The 15,610-nt window shown below is 35.4% G+C and overlaps 2 protein-coding genes across 2 annotated transcripts; both read right to left on the bottom strand.

Annotated features, from left to right (window-relative positions):
- Positions 1–388: 388 nt before the first annotated feature.
- LOC135683132 (putative pyridoxal 5'-phosphate synthase subunit pdx2) lies at positions 389–2,861 on the bottom strand. The gene is made up of 2 exons (XM_065198304.2): positions 2,269–2,861; positions 389–944 (listed from the first exon to the last, which is right to left on the bottom strand). Exons 1-2 carry the CDS (start codon positions 2,629–2,631, stop codon positions 585–587), a joined length of 723 nt encoding a protein of 240 aa, XP_065054376.2. The 5' UTR covers positions 2,632–2,861; the 3' UTR covers positions 389–584.
- A 322-nt stretch (positions 2,862–3,183) lies between these two features.
- Positions 3,184–14,935, bottom strand: LOC135683133 (glycolipid transfer protein). Its single transcript, XM_065198305.2, has 5 exons — positions 14,667–14,935; positions 9,852–9,910; positions 7,024–7,154; positions 6,061–6,193; positions 3,184–4,302 (listed from the first exon to the last, which is right to left on the bottom strand). The coding sequence occupies exons 1-5, from the start codon at positions 14,773–14,775 to the stop codon at positions 4,126–4,128; spliced, it is 609 nt and encodes a 202-aa protein (XP_065054377.1). The 5' UTR covers positions 14,776–14,935; the 3' UTR covers positions 3,184–4,125.
- Between the last annotated feature and the right edge of the window lie 675 nt (positions 14,936–15,610).

Raw genomic sequence — 15,610 nt, 5'->3', positions numbered from 1 at the left:
TCTAACAAATTCATTTGATTTCCCATCCCTCCAAGATATTACGAGAATTCTTAAAAAATAATTTTCCTGTAAAATGCTATCTTTGAAATGTTGCTTTTTTGTAAAAAGTGACTGAAATATGTTGTGACTAACTTTAAAAAATTAAAATTATCTTAACCTCACCGAAAATAAGGCTATGGCATTCAAACAGGTTGGCAAAAGTAGCCTGAGGCAGAACTCTATTCAGCACCTTGTTTCTGACATGATGAAAAAATTTCAAAGAGAAATGCAGATAATCCTATTTATAGAAAAATTCATGCTCCTTCCCAGATTCAATGCAAAGTAAAAACAAGTAGAAAAAGAATTTAAAATTGAAGGGCAAGGATCTTAAAATAAAACAATCCATGAATGCATTAGGCCAAAATGTATTCAACATCATAGAAAACCCATTTGAAGTTTACATATAACTTAATGTATGCATTCTAAAAGTTAAGAAACAAATAAATAACTAAAAGTTTACATTTTGCACTTGCTATACTAAGAATTGAAATACAAACCATATACGACAAAGTAATCTATATTGGACACAGAGTACATTTTGTTGACTAGACAAGTCCTTTAGACAATATATTTTTAATTACAAGTTCCAGAAAATATCTATGCCATCTTAAATCATCAGTCAACTCTGGGTGAAAAGCTGTTGCCATTATGTTGTTTTGCTTCACTGCTACAATAACTTCCTGTTGGCCACTCTTCTCATGAGTGACGGTTCCAAGTACTTCTACGCCAGTATTTTTGGTTGATATCACAGCTGGCGCTCTTATAAAAACACCATGATATGGTTCTGCATCCGACTCATTCCCAATCATGGAAAGATTCTGACTTTTCATAGCAACAGCTGCCTCAAAGCTATTGATTTGTCTTCCAAAGAAGTTCCTGCAAACTTCAATGTCTAATCCCCCAAGCTGTAAAGAAGAAATCAATTTTATTTGTATACATTTATTCATGAATAAAATTCATACTCACATTATAAGAGGTATTTGCTGATTGCATTAAGATGAAACTCTGAGTTGCAACATGAATTATCTTGTTATACACATCAAAGCACAGTCTTGATATAACAACAAAATCTTCATTTATAAACATTATATGAAATATCAGTAAGGAAAAAGCACTGGCTAGAATAACACAGGAAAGGTATTCAGTCAGGAGACTGACAATGGCTGCGCCAGCCACCAAGGCCTGGGAGGGGGGGGGGGGGACAAACCAAAAAAAAATTAAGCCACGCCCTTTTAACTACCAGAAAACGCCCTTATACCAACAGGGAATGCCAATTTTATCCAAAGGGAACAACTATGACTAACTTTTGTTTGATAATTGGCAGTTTGAAAATCATAGGATTACATCACAAATAGTATGGTGTCAAAATATTACCCCTCCCCCAACATTTTCTCATCGAAATTAGATGAAATACAACATCGATTCTGCTGAGAACTGGGGGGAATTGCTACTGGAGACTGACTCCAAAAATGTCCAATTTTAGAAGACATCTGTATCAAAACTTGCTTTGAAAATTTAAAAATATGTTTCAGGCAGCTGCTACATTGTAAAGCATGTAGTCATGTTACTGTGTCCAAAAAGATGTATGGAACCATCAGAAAAATATAGTACTAAATAGAGGATCTATGGTAAATCAAATTGATGTCACAGTTATGTGTGAAAGCTTCTTAATGCAACTCAAAAAGCCATCTTTAAAAAATGTTTTCAAAATGGATTATATCTCCTATAAACAATCGGGAAAAAATTAGCCAGCTATATGCCCCTAGCATAGCAACAGGGAATATCGAGGAAAGTCAGTACAGTGGCCTTTAGCTAACTAGCAGACTTTGCTTTGTGTTTAACTTAATTAAGCTAACTTTACTCACATTGATTAACTTCACTCATAACATTTAGACCTTGAAAGGATTCATACAGTATCAAAGTTGAATGAATAAATTGACCACTAGTGGAGGTTGCATAATGGAACATGCTTTAATACACTTATTGACACTAAAGGTTCTTAAATACATAAGGGAACCAATGGTCAGCTTCATTGACTCTTCCTTCAATTCTTTTCCATATTGGAGAGTATGCATAAAATAAACGTTGTTGTCTGATAATCATATATGCATCTGAACTGAAGCAGGTCAAACGTTTGGGTACATGTTAAATAGAAAATAGCTTGTAGAAACAAAAGCATCATGACCATACTGTGTTACATAACTTCAAAAGAGGAGTATGTTAACTTACTAGGGTCTGTCCACCGATTTTGCTGTTTTCTATATTGTTTGAAAGCATAATCATGCCTGCACATGTACCCCAGACGACTGGGCTTCTTTGTTCTTTTATCCATCCTCTAACAGCATCTCCAAATCCATTCTTTTCGAATGATCTGCTAATAACAGTGCTTTCACCGCCAGGTATGATTAGGCCATTTAGGCCATCCATATCACTGGCGGTCCTAACCTCAACTACCTCTACATTCAATTGACGATCATTAGATGTCTTTGTATCATCTCCAATCTGTTTACATGCTTTTATCAGGCATGTTTTATGCTCTGAAAACGCTCCTTGGATCGCTAACACACCTACCTTCACCTGAATTACCTGCATGCTAGCCTATGTTTATGTCGTGATTAGATTCCAGACAAGAGTTGACCACGTGCCACGTGTTGTCAATCGAACATCGCGTGTTGTGTGAATTGCATTTCTTGTGTTAAATGTTTCTGTTTGCATTTCAATCAAGGGACATTTGAGATTAGTTTTCTGGAAACATAGTCCAGGTCTCCATGAATTAGTCTTAGAAATATGGTTAGAAACTATGTAGTGAAAGAAATTTTTTTATATTAAAAGTTTATATATAGCCTGCGTGCAGACTCTAGCCGTCACGAAGGAGGGCAGGTTTCAAGCACAAAAATTTTGGGGACATTTTTCTTTCTTCGGGAATCATCCATTCTGTTTTGTTAATACGTTTCTCTATATAATTACTGCCTTCTGCTATCAAATTCATCCGGTTGGAATAGATAAAACATGAAACAGCATAACTTTACTGCAAAACTTATAATCAAAGGATTACTAGTTGCATACACCAAAGACTACTGAGAATAATTAGCAATCTTGATTATTATGTTTAATGATCTGCTGAAGACGGGACACAAAATATGTCAATCACAAGGTAGTCTGCCATTTTATGATAAGATTCAATTTATCAAATTATTTGTTTTCATCAAGAAAACTTTCTACAATTGAATTAAACTCCGTTACAGACTAAAATTCTCCGCTACGCCGTTATCATACGATTTATTGTATTTTCATACCCAAAATAAAACTTTGGATAAAATTACAACACTCAGTAATAAATAAGATTTATTGAGTCAGTAATACTCTAGATCGCCTTTCATGCCTTTCACAGCGCTTGAAGAAATTATGTAACAATCTGATAACAACAACTTTTAGCTGGACATATTTTGCGTCAGATACGATTAAAAAACACATTTTGAGTATGTACTTAAATCGCACACGATTACAAGACATAACCTTAGTTGAATCATGAATATTCAACACAAAGAAGGTTTATGAGAGAAATAATATAGAAAATAATAATAATTCGCACAGCAAATGTAGAAAAAAAGTGACTCTGTAATAACATTGTTTTGTGATAATTGGCCTAAACAAACACTCGTAAATTTCAGGGTCGCAAATAATTATCAAGGAAGCTTGTTTTTCCCTCATACCTAAAGTTTTCAATTTCATAAATATTTGAAAAAGTTAAACAACTAATAAATAAGCCAGAAACTTAATCAGCAAAATTATCAAACAAATGGATCTTTCCGAATAGTTAATTGCAGATACTGGCCATTTTTTGGCATTGTAAAATTTCGGAGAGGGCAGCATCAACAGAGCCTATGATTAACTGTGATTTACTGTTAAAACTTGAATATGCATAAACACTCAATAAGAATCCTTCATTGTCACTGTATGTTCGCAAGGCAGCTCATCAAGATTGACACGTAAGCATAACTAGTAATACGATTAAAAAATTATACCAAAATGAAAAAATTCTAATTCATTTAACATTCATATTTAAAAATGTCAAATATACATTATTTAGACCTTATCATGCTTGTCTTCTCCCATTTTTGCATAGAAGTCGTTGATAACTTCAATATTCTTACCCATCAATTGAACATGCACTTGCATATCCTTCAAAACCTCCTCCTCAGAAGCCCCATTTGCCAACGCAGCAATGAAGTTTTCTCTGTAAGGTACCGCTTTCATGGCAAGCTAAAACAAAAATGATTCAAAATTCATTTAAAAAATATCAAAAAATTTTCTAAAACAAAAATATAACACTTTATGTTCAAAATAAGATACAGTATATTCCACATGATTGTTTATCTATCTAAGTAGTAAAAACATGTGCCAATCAGTGCCGCTTGCCTATTGGAAATGTTACCAATGAGGTGAAAACGAACTCCTTTTGTCTATACAAAAGTGACTTTTTCATGTTTATGTAGATAGATTCCAAAACTGCTAGATGGAACGACGATCAGGCTTTGCCAATAATCCGAAACATGTCGTATTGTTTTGGTTGTCATTTTTGATCGGCAAGACCGAGGAGGCTGTTCTTTTTTGGAGAATTTTTTGTTTCTAATGCTAGAAGGGACATGCTGTTTTTTACTATCCACCAATCCACAACTACCCCTATACATTCTAGCGTAGAGTTTTCGATCTATGTTCTGACGTTTTGTACTCTGAAGAGTGTCAGACGACAGGCTTTAGTAACATGTTTAAAAATGTTTGCTTTTTTCAGAGCCATGTCCAAGTAGGTTTTTAAAATGCGATTGCTGTAATTTCGCATACGGCATCATGCATCTACAACAGCAACTTCCTTTGTACTTGAATATTAAACACATGCTTAGGCAACGACACTTAATAATTTTCTCTTGCGCTCGACGAAGGAGCGGAATTACTTGTTTATCATGGTATTCAGTTTCCAATTGTGTACTTCCTTTGCCTGTGCATTTCATTGATTGTGATGCCGCGGAAGTTTTTGTACATATTTTCCTTTCCAATGCGGAAGCTTTGCTCGTGGCATGATCGTGTTGATATCACGCTTCAGCGATGTCGGCAAAACACGAGCACACTCAGGCTCTTAGAGGTTAGCAACTGCTAGTAGTTTCTAAGGGAGTAGTTTGTGCCGGTTCATGTTACACATACCCACCAAATACCCACCCAGTCGCGAGTACCATGATAAGTTCGGAGTAATAATTTCTACTAAGAATTTCGTTTAATTATTATAAGGTTAACATAAGTTGACATGAAAACATGATATTTCGATTAGTTTAAAACAATGGAGTTCTACTTGACGTAAATTTAAAAAATTCTTAGTAAAAAACTACTGAATTTCAATCTTTGCTATCAAGAGGTGAATACAACCTGGCCTAAGCTGGGAGGATGGTTCATTAGTTTGGACAGCGGACCACAGATCCAAGGGTCGGGGGTTCGAGTCCTTGAAATGACAAAACTTCCACTAAAAGTAAAGGGAGTCACCAGCTCTCCGCAATTCCAGGTGTCATGAGGTGTGGTCACATTGAAAGGAAGGACAAAGACACTGCTCGATAGGCACAGCTTCTTAGTGTCCTATAAACTGCATTCCGTTGCTAGGTAGCAACAAATACAAATACCTTCCCTACCAAATCAATGGTGCAGGCAAAGGAACAATCAAAACTTCTTAGTCAAAATAAACACAATAGTCGTGCAGAACAATGCAAATTAAAAATTTGGTAACACTCAGAGATACATCCGCATAAATAAAATCGACAAATAAATTCCTACGACTGCTGTTCGAACAGTACCATTCTGCATCGTTTTTGACAAACTAAAATCAAAGTTGCCAGCAACAATTTCTTCGGCCCAAGGTCTTGAACTGGTCTCTCCCTCTAGGAAGATCTGAGCTGTGAATGAATTAGGTGTGCGTGGAATCATTCAAGCCATTTTCAAGTGGATATTAATACAATTGAAATAAAACTAAATACATACAGAAAAAATCCCTTGAACCATCCAGCCATGATATTTTTTCAGGGACGCTTCATAAGCCTTCTTGGCGCACTTCGACAAGTCCGGCTGGCCAGTTAGAACGTCAGCGAGGAATACACCGATGAACTCGAGAGATCTGTGAGGTGAAAACGAGATCAACTATCACTGGAGTCACTTAAACAAAGAATGTGGCACTTTCACTTAAATTAGATTCTCAAACAATATGGACGACGATTTCGTAGCTTTTGGTTCGACGTTCGCTGATATATTTAAAATTTGCAATATAAGGACTGAAACTCATTCAAATGAAATTGAAAACAGTGATTTGAAAAGCATGTGATTGTTAAAACAAAAAAGTAAAGTTCAATTAAATGTTTAGCATTATCACTGTTAGTTTTGGTCGACTGAAATCCAAGTGCTACAATGCGATGCAAAACTTTGGTTTCGTCATAGAAAATGGGAGTCGAAATCGATGTTGGCATTTAAATGATTTTGCATTTTTGGTCATGCCGGAAATCAAATTCATCCTTACAGTCAAATTGGAAGCTGGAGAATAGCTATAAAGCCTGAAGAAAAAACACTGTAATAAGTAATTTCAAAGTTTAAAAAGCAACGATTCCTTATTCAATTCTTTAGCCTAATTTCTTTTCTGTTCTACGTTTACTCAACTGAATACATACAACCAACAGAGGATAAAGAAAGCTTCGCGCGAGCAGATTCAGTAGAGACAAGCAATATATATTCGACTTAATAGCATTCGATTCATGTCAAATTAGGGAGCTTTTCTTCGATTTGAGGGAGATTGACTGTTATGTCAATACTACATTTGACCCCCACGTCACTATCTCTACGCTCGATCCAGACTCCTATGCCTGCAACACAGCTGTCTCGCAGTTGTCAAACAGAAAAAGGCCATTAAAGTCTCAATCTTACGATGATTAAATTTATATGCAAATAGGAACGCACCTTTTAAGCCAAAGAAGAGCATCTGTCGCTGAATTTTTAGCCTTTGTTGTCCCTTCAGCTTTTTCAATTTCGACGAACGCTTGAAGCACAGCAAAACGCTCTCTGTCAGTTTCGTACTTCTTTGTTAATTTCTAAAGATGAGGTCAATATACACTTTGATTCAGTCGAGAATAAAGTACAAAATCAAGTTTAAACTAATGCAAGCATACAAGGAAATGATGGACCCTGCTGTATTAGCCTGATGGAAATTGGAAATGTAGCTTTATTGAAGTGATTGCCTTTCTTCAAAATTGAAATAGTTGGAGGTTTTTTCTTGAATATTGTAACCAGGGCCCTAATAGAGCTCTAATGGCACTTTTTTTATTTCAAGAGTGTAATAATTTCCATTCTTTGCCACACTTTGTAAACAATAGACTCTGCGATAGAGAAAGTTTGTTTATGATTGAAACAACTTAGAGAATTACTCTAACGTTGCTGATTGGATGCGTAACAATAGGTCAATTGTATTGTCTAACAAATGGACATTAACGTTGCTGATTGGATACGTAACAATAGGTCGATTGTATAGTCTAACAAATGGACTTTAACGTTGCTGTTTGGGTACGTAACAATAGGTCAATTGTATAATCTAACAAATGGGAATTAAAATGACCATCGAAATGCATCGGGAGATAGTGCTTTCAAGAAAAGTATCATATTACTTTTCTTGAAGTGCCTGCAATTCCGTTTTACAAGTGCCTGCAATTCCGTTTGCGTCTATTAGCCTTAAAAAGCATGCGGTATGTCATAAAAAACGAGATATTACGAATGAAGGAGGGTCTGATGATCATGTGCCGATGGAAATTCAGTCACCTCAGAAAAAGTCAAAATTTATGATCAGAAAGGAGAATCTGCTGGAGATGATAACTTAACAGAATGCAGTGAAGTTGACCTCAATTCAGTTGAAAGTGAAAATGAAAATCTACTTGAATCTGCACAGCATTTGTCACAAGCGGATACAACCCCTGACTCTAGTCAAGTGGACCAAATCTTCTTGATTATCAGGTATGTTGATGAAAATTTTGAAATCAAAGAACGACTGATAAAGATTTCAGAAATAACTAAAAAGATTGGTGACGCATTTGCGCAAAAAATAATAGAAAGCTGCAAGAACTCCGACTGCCTCTTTCAAGCATCCGCTTTCAATGTTATGATACCACTGCTTCAATGTCTGGAGCATACAACGGAGCACAAGCCAAGCTGAGAGAACGATCAGGGCTATCAATCCCGTAAATCACCTGTCTCGGTCACAGGACTAACCTGTGTGTTGAGCATGCATGCCGAGCTTCAATGATGATTGATCAATTCTTCGCCACTCTGCAGCAGCTATTCAATTTTTTACAAGGAGCACTGAACGATTTGGTAGATTGAAAGATAGAATTGAAGAACTCAAGGAAGAGCTTGCAATGAAAAACTTATCAAAGACAAGATGGATCGGTAGAGCTGAATCAATAAGAGCTGTTTGGGTTGGCTATGAGATTTTGATTGACACGTTAAAAAACATCGAATGCTCAAGAGAATGTGATCGCGAGGCTCGTATGACAGCTGCTAATCTGCTTAAGGAAATTCATTCCCTTGAATTTTACTTGAGCATATTATTCATGAAGAATGTAATTTAGAAGATAAAAAGCATATCACTTGAAGTTCAAGAAGTACAACAGGATGTCATTGCAAGTCTTAGTGCCATATGCGAAACAAGAGATGCTATAATTCAAATGCGCAATGATTAAACTGGCACTCGTGACATAATATCAGCTGCCATTCAGAAATTTGAGAGTTAATGAACTTTTAAAAAAGCATCGTTTACGAAGGCCTCCAAAATGAATCGATGACTGCAATGAAACTGGCAGCATTCAAACTTTGAGTGACTATTATCGCAGAGAAATTGCTGTTGTCCTTGATTACTTTTTGACTATTATCCAACCAATAACTGCTTTGCTCCAAGCCAGCTATCTAAAGGTACTAAAAGTGATTTTCGAAAACTGTATGACACTTTTACTGACGACCTCAAAGATCTTAATGTATTGATTGCAGATATTGAAATGATTGGAAAAAGGCTGGCAGAAAGCTATGCGAAAATTTTGCTTGAGGCAGCACAATGGGTGAAGGAGAAAGGAAAGGTTTATCCCAGTCTTTTAAAGGCTTACCAGTTGGCATTAACAATCCCCGTGTCAGTTACAAGCAACGAGCGCAGCTTCAGCAAGTTAAGACATATCTCCGGTCGACCATGAAGGAAGATCGACTTGATTTGTTGATGATAGCAGCCTGCTCCAATGATATTTTATTAGATAGTTTGAACCTAGATATCATTGCCGATTCATGGTCTAAATTAAAGACAAGGAAGGCAAATATTTGATATGGACAGGGCTCTTTCATTTGATAGTTGCTTAATGATAGAAAGTACTTTAAATTACTTTTAAGTGGCCGGTTAGTCGTTCATAAATCAGGGCACTGGGGCTGCCCAAGACTCATAGGTCATATTGATAAAACAGTTAAAATTCACAATGTATAACTGTAAAATAAGTTATACATTGACTAGCAAGAGTTGAATTTTGGTCGGTAAATTCACCAGTTTACACCCCCCCCCCCACACCAAATCGTCAAGGTACGCCCCCGGAAATTACCTAAAGTTGTCGAAAAAGCCTACATACAAAATTGGGATTTATTGGATGTGACGCAAGGCAGAAATTATTTGTTTTAGAAGGCAACTGACCGGTGATTAAACGCTTGATTCTTGAGGAAATATCTCAGCTTAAAACCAAGGTTAGAGACACAAAATAGGCACTTACGCTGATGTTTCCATTAATGTCTGACTTGGCTGGCGCAAACGCTGTAGCACCAAGAATATCTACAAAGAAAACAGGACCAAGATTAGCATAAGGATGTATTACTAGACACACTAACTGGGGTATTATAAAAGCAGTTAAGATAGGAATTGCCTTCACGTAAAGACGAGAAAAAAACTTCCCAAAGAACATAAAACACTGTGTGGTGATCTCTGTTCTGTTTAAAAATTGAAGCGTAGAGGCGACCGGAATGACTAGTTCGGTGACATTAGCATTTGCGGATCGAACTAAATAAAAATGAATGGATTTTACTGTATTCCTATGACCTCGAGGAGCCATCGCCTCTTCGGTAATCGTTAATGATAGATAATGCGTCATTGAACATGTGTAGATCCAAATAATTCTCTCTTTTGTTAGCAAAGGATAATTTCCATGAAATCCATCACTTCTAGTATTATGACATATCATCGATATATTTTGTATGTTTGTAGTTTTCATATTGCTTAATCTACTAAAAATTTCAGCATGTTTCTCTTCCTTCTACACGAATTAATCTTCATTGTTTAAATGACTGCACCCATATTTGATTCTAAAAGTGGTTCTGCCAACTGTTTAAGCTCGACTTTCTCAAATTCTATATATATCATAAAGAGGCGCATGAAAAATTGCTGTTTACCGGTCTGTTATAAAGTGCTCAATACCGTAAAGGCAGAGCTTTAGATGGTATGTTGGGTGCATGACCTTCCCCTTGTTAGAATTCTAAATCCCTGAAACCCTGCATTGCTTTTTGTTAAGGAAATCCATAGATTTGAAAAGACTATGTTTCCCCAAACAGGTTTCCCGGATCAGATATCTCAGTCAATATCTTTAAGCGAAATATCATGCAGACCAAGAATTGTTTGCAAAACCCTTTAAAATGGGAAGGGAGCTTTTGGAAAATGGGATCAAAGATTTGAATGGCACAGACAGTGGCTGAAATTATGGAGGTTTCGGGGGCACGAAAACAAGATAAAATGCATGAATGAACGTACGACTTATCAAAAGTGTAATCGGTCGACCTCTTGTATCATGAATTGTCTTAAATGAGATATCAATCTTGATATCAAAAATCATTAATGGATTGTTCTTCTTGCTACTTAATTATGGTGTGGTCAGCTACTTGAAGTAGTTCTATAACTTTACACAAGCTGTATGTAGGTAGGCTTTTGCAGCTGAGTAAGTATTTATACTAGATTAGAATTCACTACCAGAAATCTACAGAAATTGCATGAATGATAGAAAAAGTCATAATGTGTTGCATAACATTTATAAGCGAAGTCAACTTGGGAGTCAATCTCGTTTCCTTTTAGAAAGGGGTTTTAAAGTCTGTTACCTGAAATATAAAAGAAGTTAGTCGAGCTAAAGCTGTGACTCCCCCCCCCCCAGATTCTGTTGGTATGTAGGTTCTATAATTATTGACACCAATAATTTTTCTAAGCAGCAGCTGCCTTAAGATTGAATTAATTTTTTGAAATTTTGTCTTGTTAAACCAAAGTAAATTAATTGAGGTGCAACGCAAAAAGCTTAGATAGGTATGATTGCATATTACTGGCAATAACCCAGATTCTGTTTTTCTCTAAAATTGTATGTCCTCAGTACTTAACTTACTTATATCAACAGATATATATTTGTTTTGATTTAAATAAAACTTTAGCTGTTTTTGAAAAAACTATGTCTGATGAGTTGAAGAGTGATTAAAATATCAAATGTATTCATTTTCAAGAATAATCTTTTATTTTCTTTTCAAAGAAAAGTTTTTCAGCCACAGAAAAAGTTATTCAGTCACCGTAAAAAGAAAAGTGCTTGTGATTCAAGCATTTTACATTAACTGTGGAAATCATGTGTTTGGAGAAATTTTTGGAATGCAAATTCTTAAGTTAATACCAGTGACAATACATCTACATTGTAACCATCGGAAATACAATAAAGTCAAAGAATTTTGAAGATAATTTAGTTTTTATATAGTTCCTAATCAAATTATTGAGCCATGGCAAACAGAACACTAGACGGCTATGACCATTCATGATTAATGATTTTACAAGTCTTCTAGTCAATACATCTTCAAGGAACTTGCATGTATTTACACTCTACATATACAATGTCGACCATTCAATTTATTTTAGCAGAAGAAAACAACAGGTAAAACATTATTACAGATAATGTAATCTTGTAATATGCATGCTTTAATCCTATCAAATATAACACAAAGCAGCAAACTTCATCCTATTCAATACAAAACTTCTCAAAGTAATAAATATTTCTGAGTTAAAAATCCTAAAGAGGGTCTAGTTTTCATTTGTTCAAATCCTATCAGATTTAACTAGTCAGAATATACACATTAATACATGAAAGAGCACAATCTTTAGGCTGTAATTGTGTGATAATGGATTCCATGATATTATCTCAAGATTTTTCAATCCTTTTACGGGGAGGCTCTCAATTTTCATGATAAATCAAAATGGAATTTTTAAATCAAAGAAGCCAACCCACAAAAATTATAGCAAAGTATAACTTAATTTGAATACAGGTTCTTGAAAGGCACAAACAAGTATTTTCAGCACACAAAGATGCCATAATCTGTTCTCTTTTAAGAGTTTTGCACATTTCTTTAAAAAAATTCAAAGCAACTGTCAACAAAGATCTTCATTTTTATTTTTACCCAAAGGCATAAAGTAGCACAAATGCAAACAGTTCCTCTCTAACCTGAGAGAAATAATTTGTCTTGCTTGAAGTCAAAACCCTATTTTAATAAGTCAAAATATTTGGTTAATTTACCAACTACTAATCTATGCAATAAAATTCAGTTGATTCCCATGACTAGACTTTAATTCAAATCTTAATTCAAAAGGTATTGCTTGTGCTCAACATGTATTTTCCTGAAACAGGATTTTTCCTGAAATATCAAAGAGCTGGGCTTATTGCAAACTTTAGGCATAATTTTTTGTGAGCCAATGAGAGATACATCTTGGGGCTTGTTAGGCAAATGCAGCAAATGGCCTTTGTATGTAAGGTTTATGTACTTCAACTGCTATACTGCAAAAGCATGCTATACTGCAAAAAGCATTTTAGATGTTGATTTAATATGTAGCTTTGTTTCTCAGCAACATCAAATGTGGCAAAAAAGCTGTGACAACAACAACAGTAAGTCATTAAAGCTCTATTTTGCTACGAACTATCATTGGGTTTATTCTGATCCTGTAAAGAGATATCATATTGATTTTAGTAATATTAAAATAAGTCTTTTTTTCAGTTATCCTACCAAAATGATAAGGCATCAATGGCCCCCAAAGCCTAATGTATCTTGAATTTTAATTTCAATTGAAAAACAGGTTTTCTTTTAACATGAGAGTTTCCTTTCCTTTCATAGAACTTCTTATCTTGAAAAAATTTATTTTCTTTTAGTATTGTTCTACATCTCTTGGGTCTGTTTCCTTCTATTTTCTCAAAATATATGATTCGTAATTTCCTTAACATGTTTTCTTGCATGAATATGAAAAAAGAAACTTATGAAGGGAATATCTTGTGAGGCATTTTTTTTGCAAAAAATCCCTTGCAAAAAACATAAATTTGCAATAAAGGATTGTAAACTACACTGAGTACCAACTGAACAGAAGCAATATCTTAAAATTTTCTTTCGATTACTTTATACCACATCTCTAATTGATGGTGGCTTTGTTTGTCTGAGGAGTCTTATGTTTTGTCTATAATCATTTGCCTGAAATCCAAGGAGATCAAGGATGCCTTCACCATGGAGGGTAGAATGAGCGATTCCACTGCCCTTGCAAAATAAAGCATTTTCTCTTTTTGCTTGTGTTTCACCATTTTTTGGCACATTGTCTCTTATAATCCCACCTTGATTGCAGGTGTCACTGATGGAGACTAATTGGCTAGGGTTAGGAAAGAGGCAATAAAACAAATAGGATAAGAAAAAGCAATGATCGTTGATTTTTCAGACAAAATTAAAACATTTATAATGACTGCGAGCAAATGACTGTAAAAAATTTTCTGAAATGTATTTTAAGCTAATCTAAAGGGCCTGGTCACAAAAATTTCTTAAATTAGGGGACCCTTGTCTCTATCTCAACAGAATGTTTTCCAATTTCCCTTTTCGTTTTAGGATTTATATAGAAAAGTCAAATATTTTTCCAGGGGTTCCCAGACTGCCTGCTGCTGGACTCCTCTCTGCCCCTCCAACCCTGGCTACGCCACTGGTGAGAATGCATTGCTGAATAAAAACAGCAAAGATCCGCCTACTCTCTTTGACGGTAGTAACAGGCACTGCGGAGCAGGGGGCTGGGGGGGGGGCTTTGGCCCTCCCACTTTTTGCAAAAAATTAAAATTCTAAGTAATAAACTACCAGTAAAGCCTCTTTTTATACCGTTTTAGCACCCCCACTATTTTTAGACCCCCTACGTTTCTCAACGCTCCGCCGGTGCTTGAGTAAATATGGGTTTTGCCCAAATTATTGCTTTTTGAGATAAAAAACTGCCATCATGGAATCTGAAATGCCATAATTTTGTCTGACTAGCGGGGTTCCCGCGCCCAGCCTATATGTCTTTTACACCTTTGTTGCTAATTATCCAGAATAGCATCCAAACTTCAAACCTGCATTGCAGGAATGTAGGGTAGTTGGTATTTGGAAGCCCGATCTTTCTTTGATATTTTGCCAATACCTAGCAACAAAATTCAGCAAAAAAATAATTCAAAATATTCTCGAAGTGCAATAAAACATGTGGGTGTGGTAACTAGAAGCAACGTATACCCGTCTTCTTAACTTACCAAAAAACGGTACGATTGAACTACACGCGTCAAGAAAAGTCTTTGTGCAGATTCGACCATCGGAAGGAACTTCCAAAAAGTGATGCTTAACTGTCGCAAAAAACGTCATGATTTCCAAGTATGCAACTTCAAGCAAAAACTTCCCGTTACTTCTACAGATATCTCTATAGGAATGCAGATGTCACAGTTTATGTGTGTGGAAATAAATACCTTTTTACAATAGCAACCAATAGAAACCAATTAGGCCATGCCATCTGCTCGTTGTTGCTGCTGTCATGCCTAATCTCAGTTAGAGGGCAGCTATTTATAAGTTATTGGATATGAATACCCAGACGAAGCAGGTTGCTTCATAAATTAAACAAATCAATAACACAAAACAGTCTTTTCGTTTAATTAAAGTGTAGGTTGTGCAACAGATACCTTAATTAATTTCACGATTTACATATTCACCAAGGAGATAACTCCAGGGGTTCTTTTTTATTGTACCTCTAGTGTCGGGTATACAGTCTCAAAAACAAAATACAGATACTATAAGCTTTGCATGTTAGAATCTATATACTTTAAGTTTTGCATTTTCTTGAATATACATACACAGTCGTTTCGCTTCAAAGTTTTTAAATTGCCTATGAAATGAAATTTTACACATAGTTTTTTGAAAAGAAGTTAAAACTTCTACATGTTGTTGCAATATATAACGAAAATTAGCTCGAAAATTTTCACGGGAAAGTTTTTTTTGGGAGTTTTAAAAACAATGAGTGCGAGTGACAAAACATAAGAATCAGTGACGTCACAAGGTTTGCAGTTGGTTCCGTCTTCACAAAAACACACTATACCACTTAGTCAGGGCTGTTAGTCAGACAATTGTGCAAATTGTAATACCAGCATGAAATTTTGCAAAAAGGGGAAGTTTGATTCGTTATTAAAATATATCTTCTGAAAGTAAG

This window comes from Rhopilema esculentum, chromosome 7 (genome assembly GCF_057945365.1).
Source record: "Rhopilema esculentum isolate cy_ngs chromosome 7, ASM5794536v1, whole genome shotgun sequence".
Lineage (NCBI taxonomy): Eukaryota > Metazoa > Cnidaria > Scyphozoa > Rhizostomeae > Rhizostomatidae > Rhopilema > Rhopilema esculentum.
This window is presented reverse-complemented; position numbering and strand designations above follow the sequence as displayed.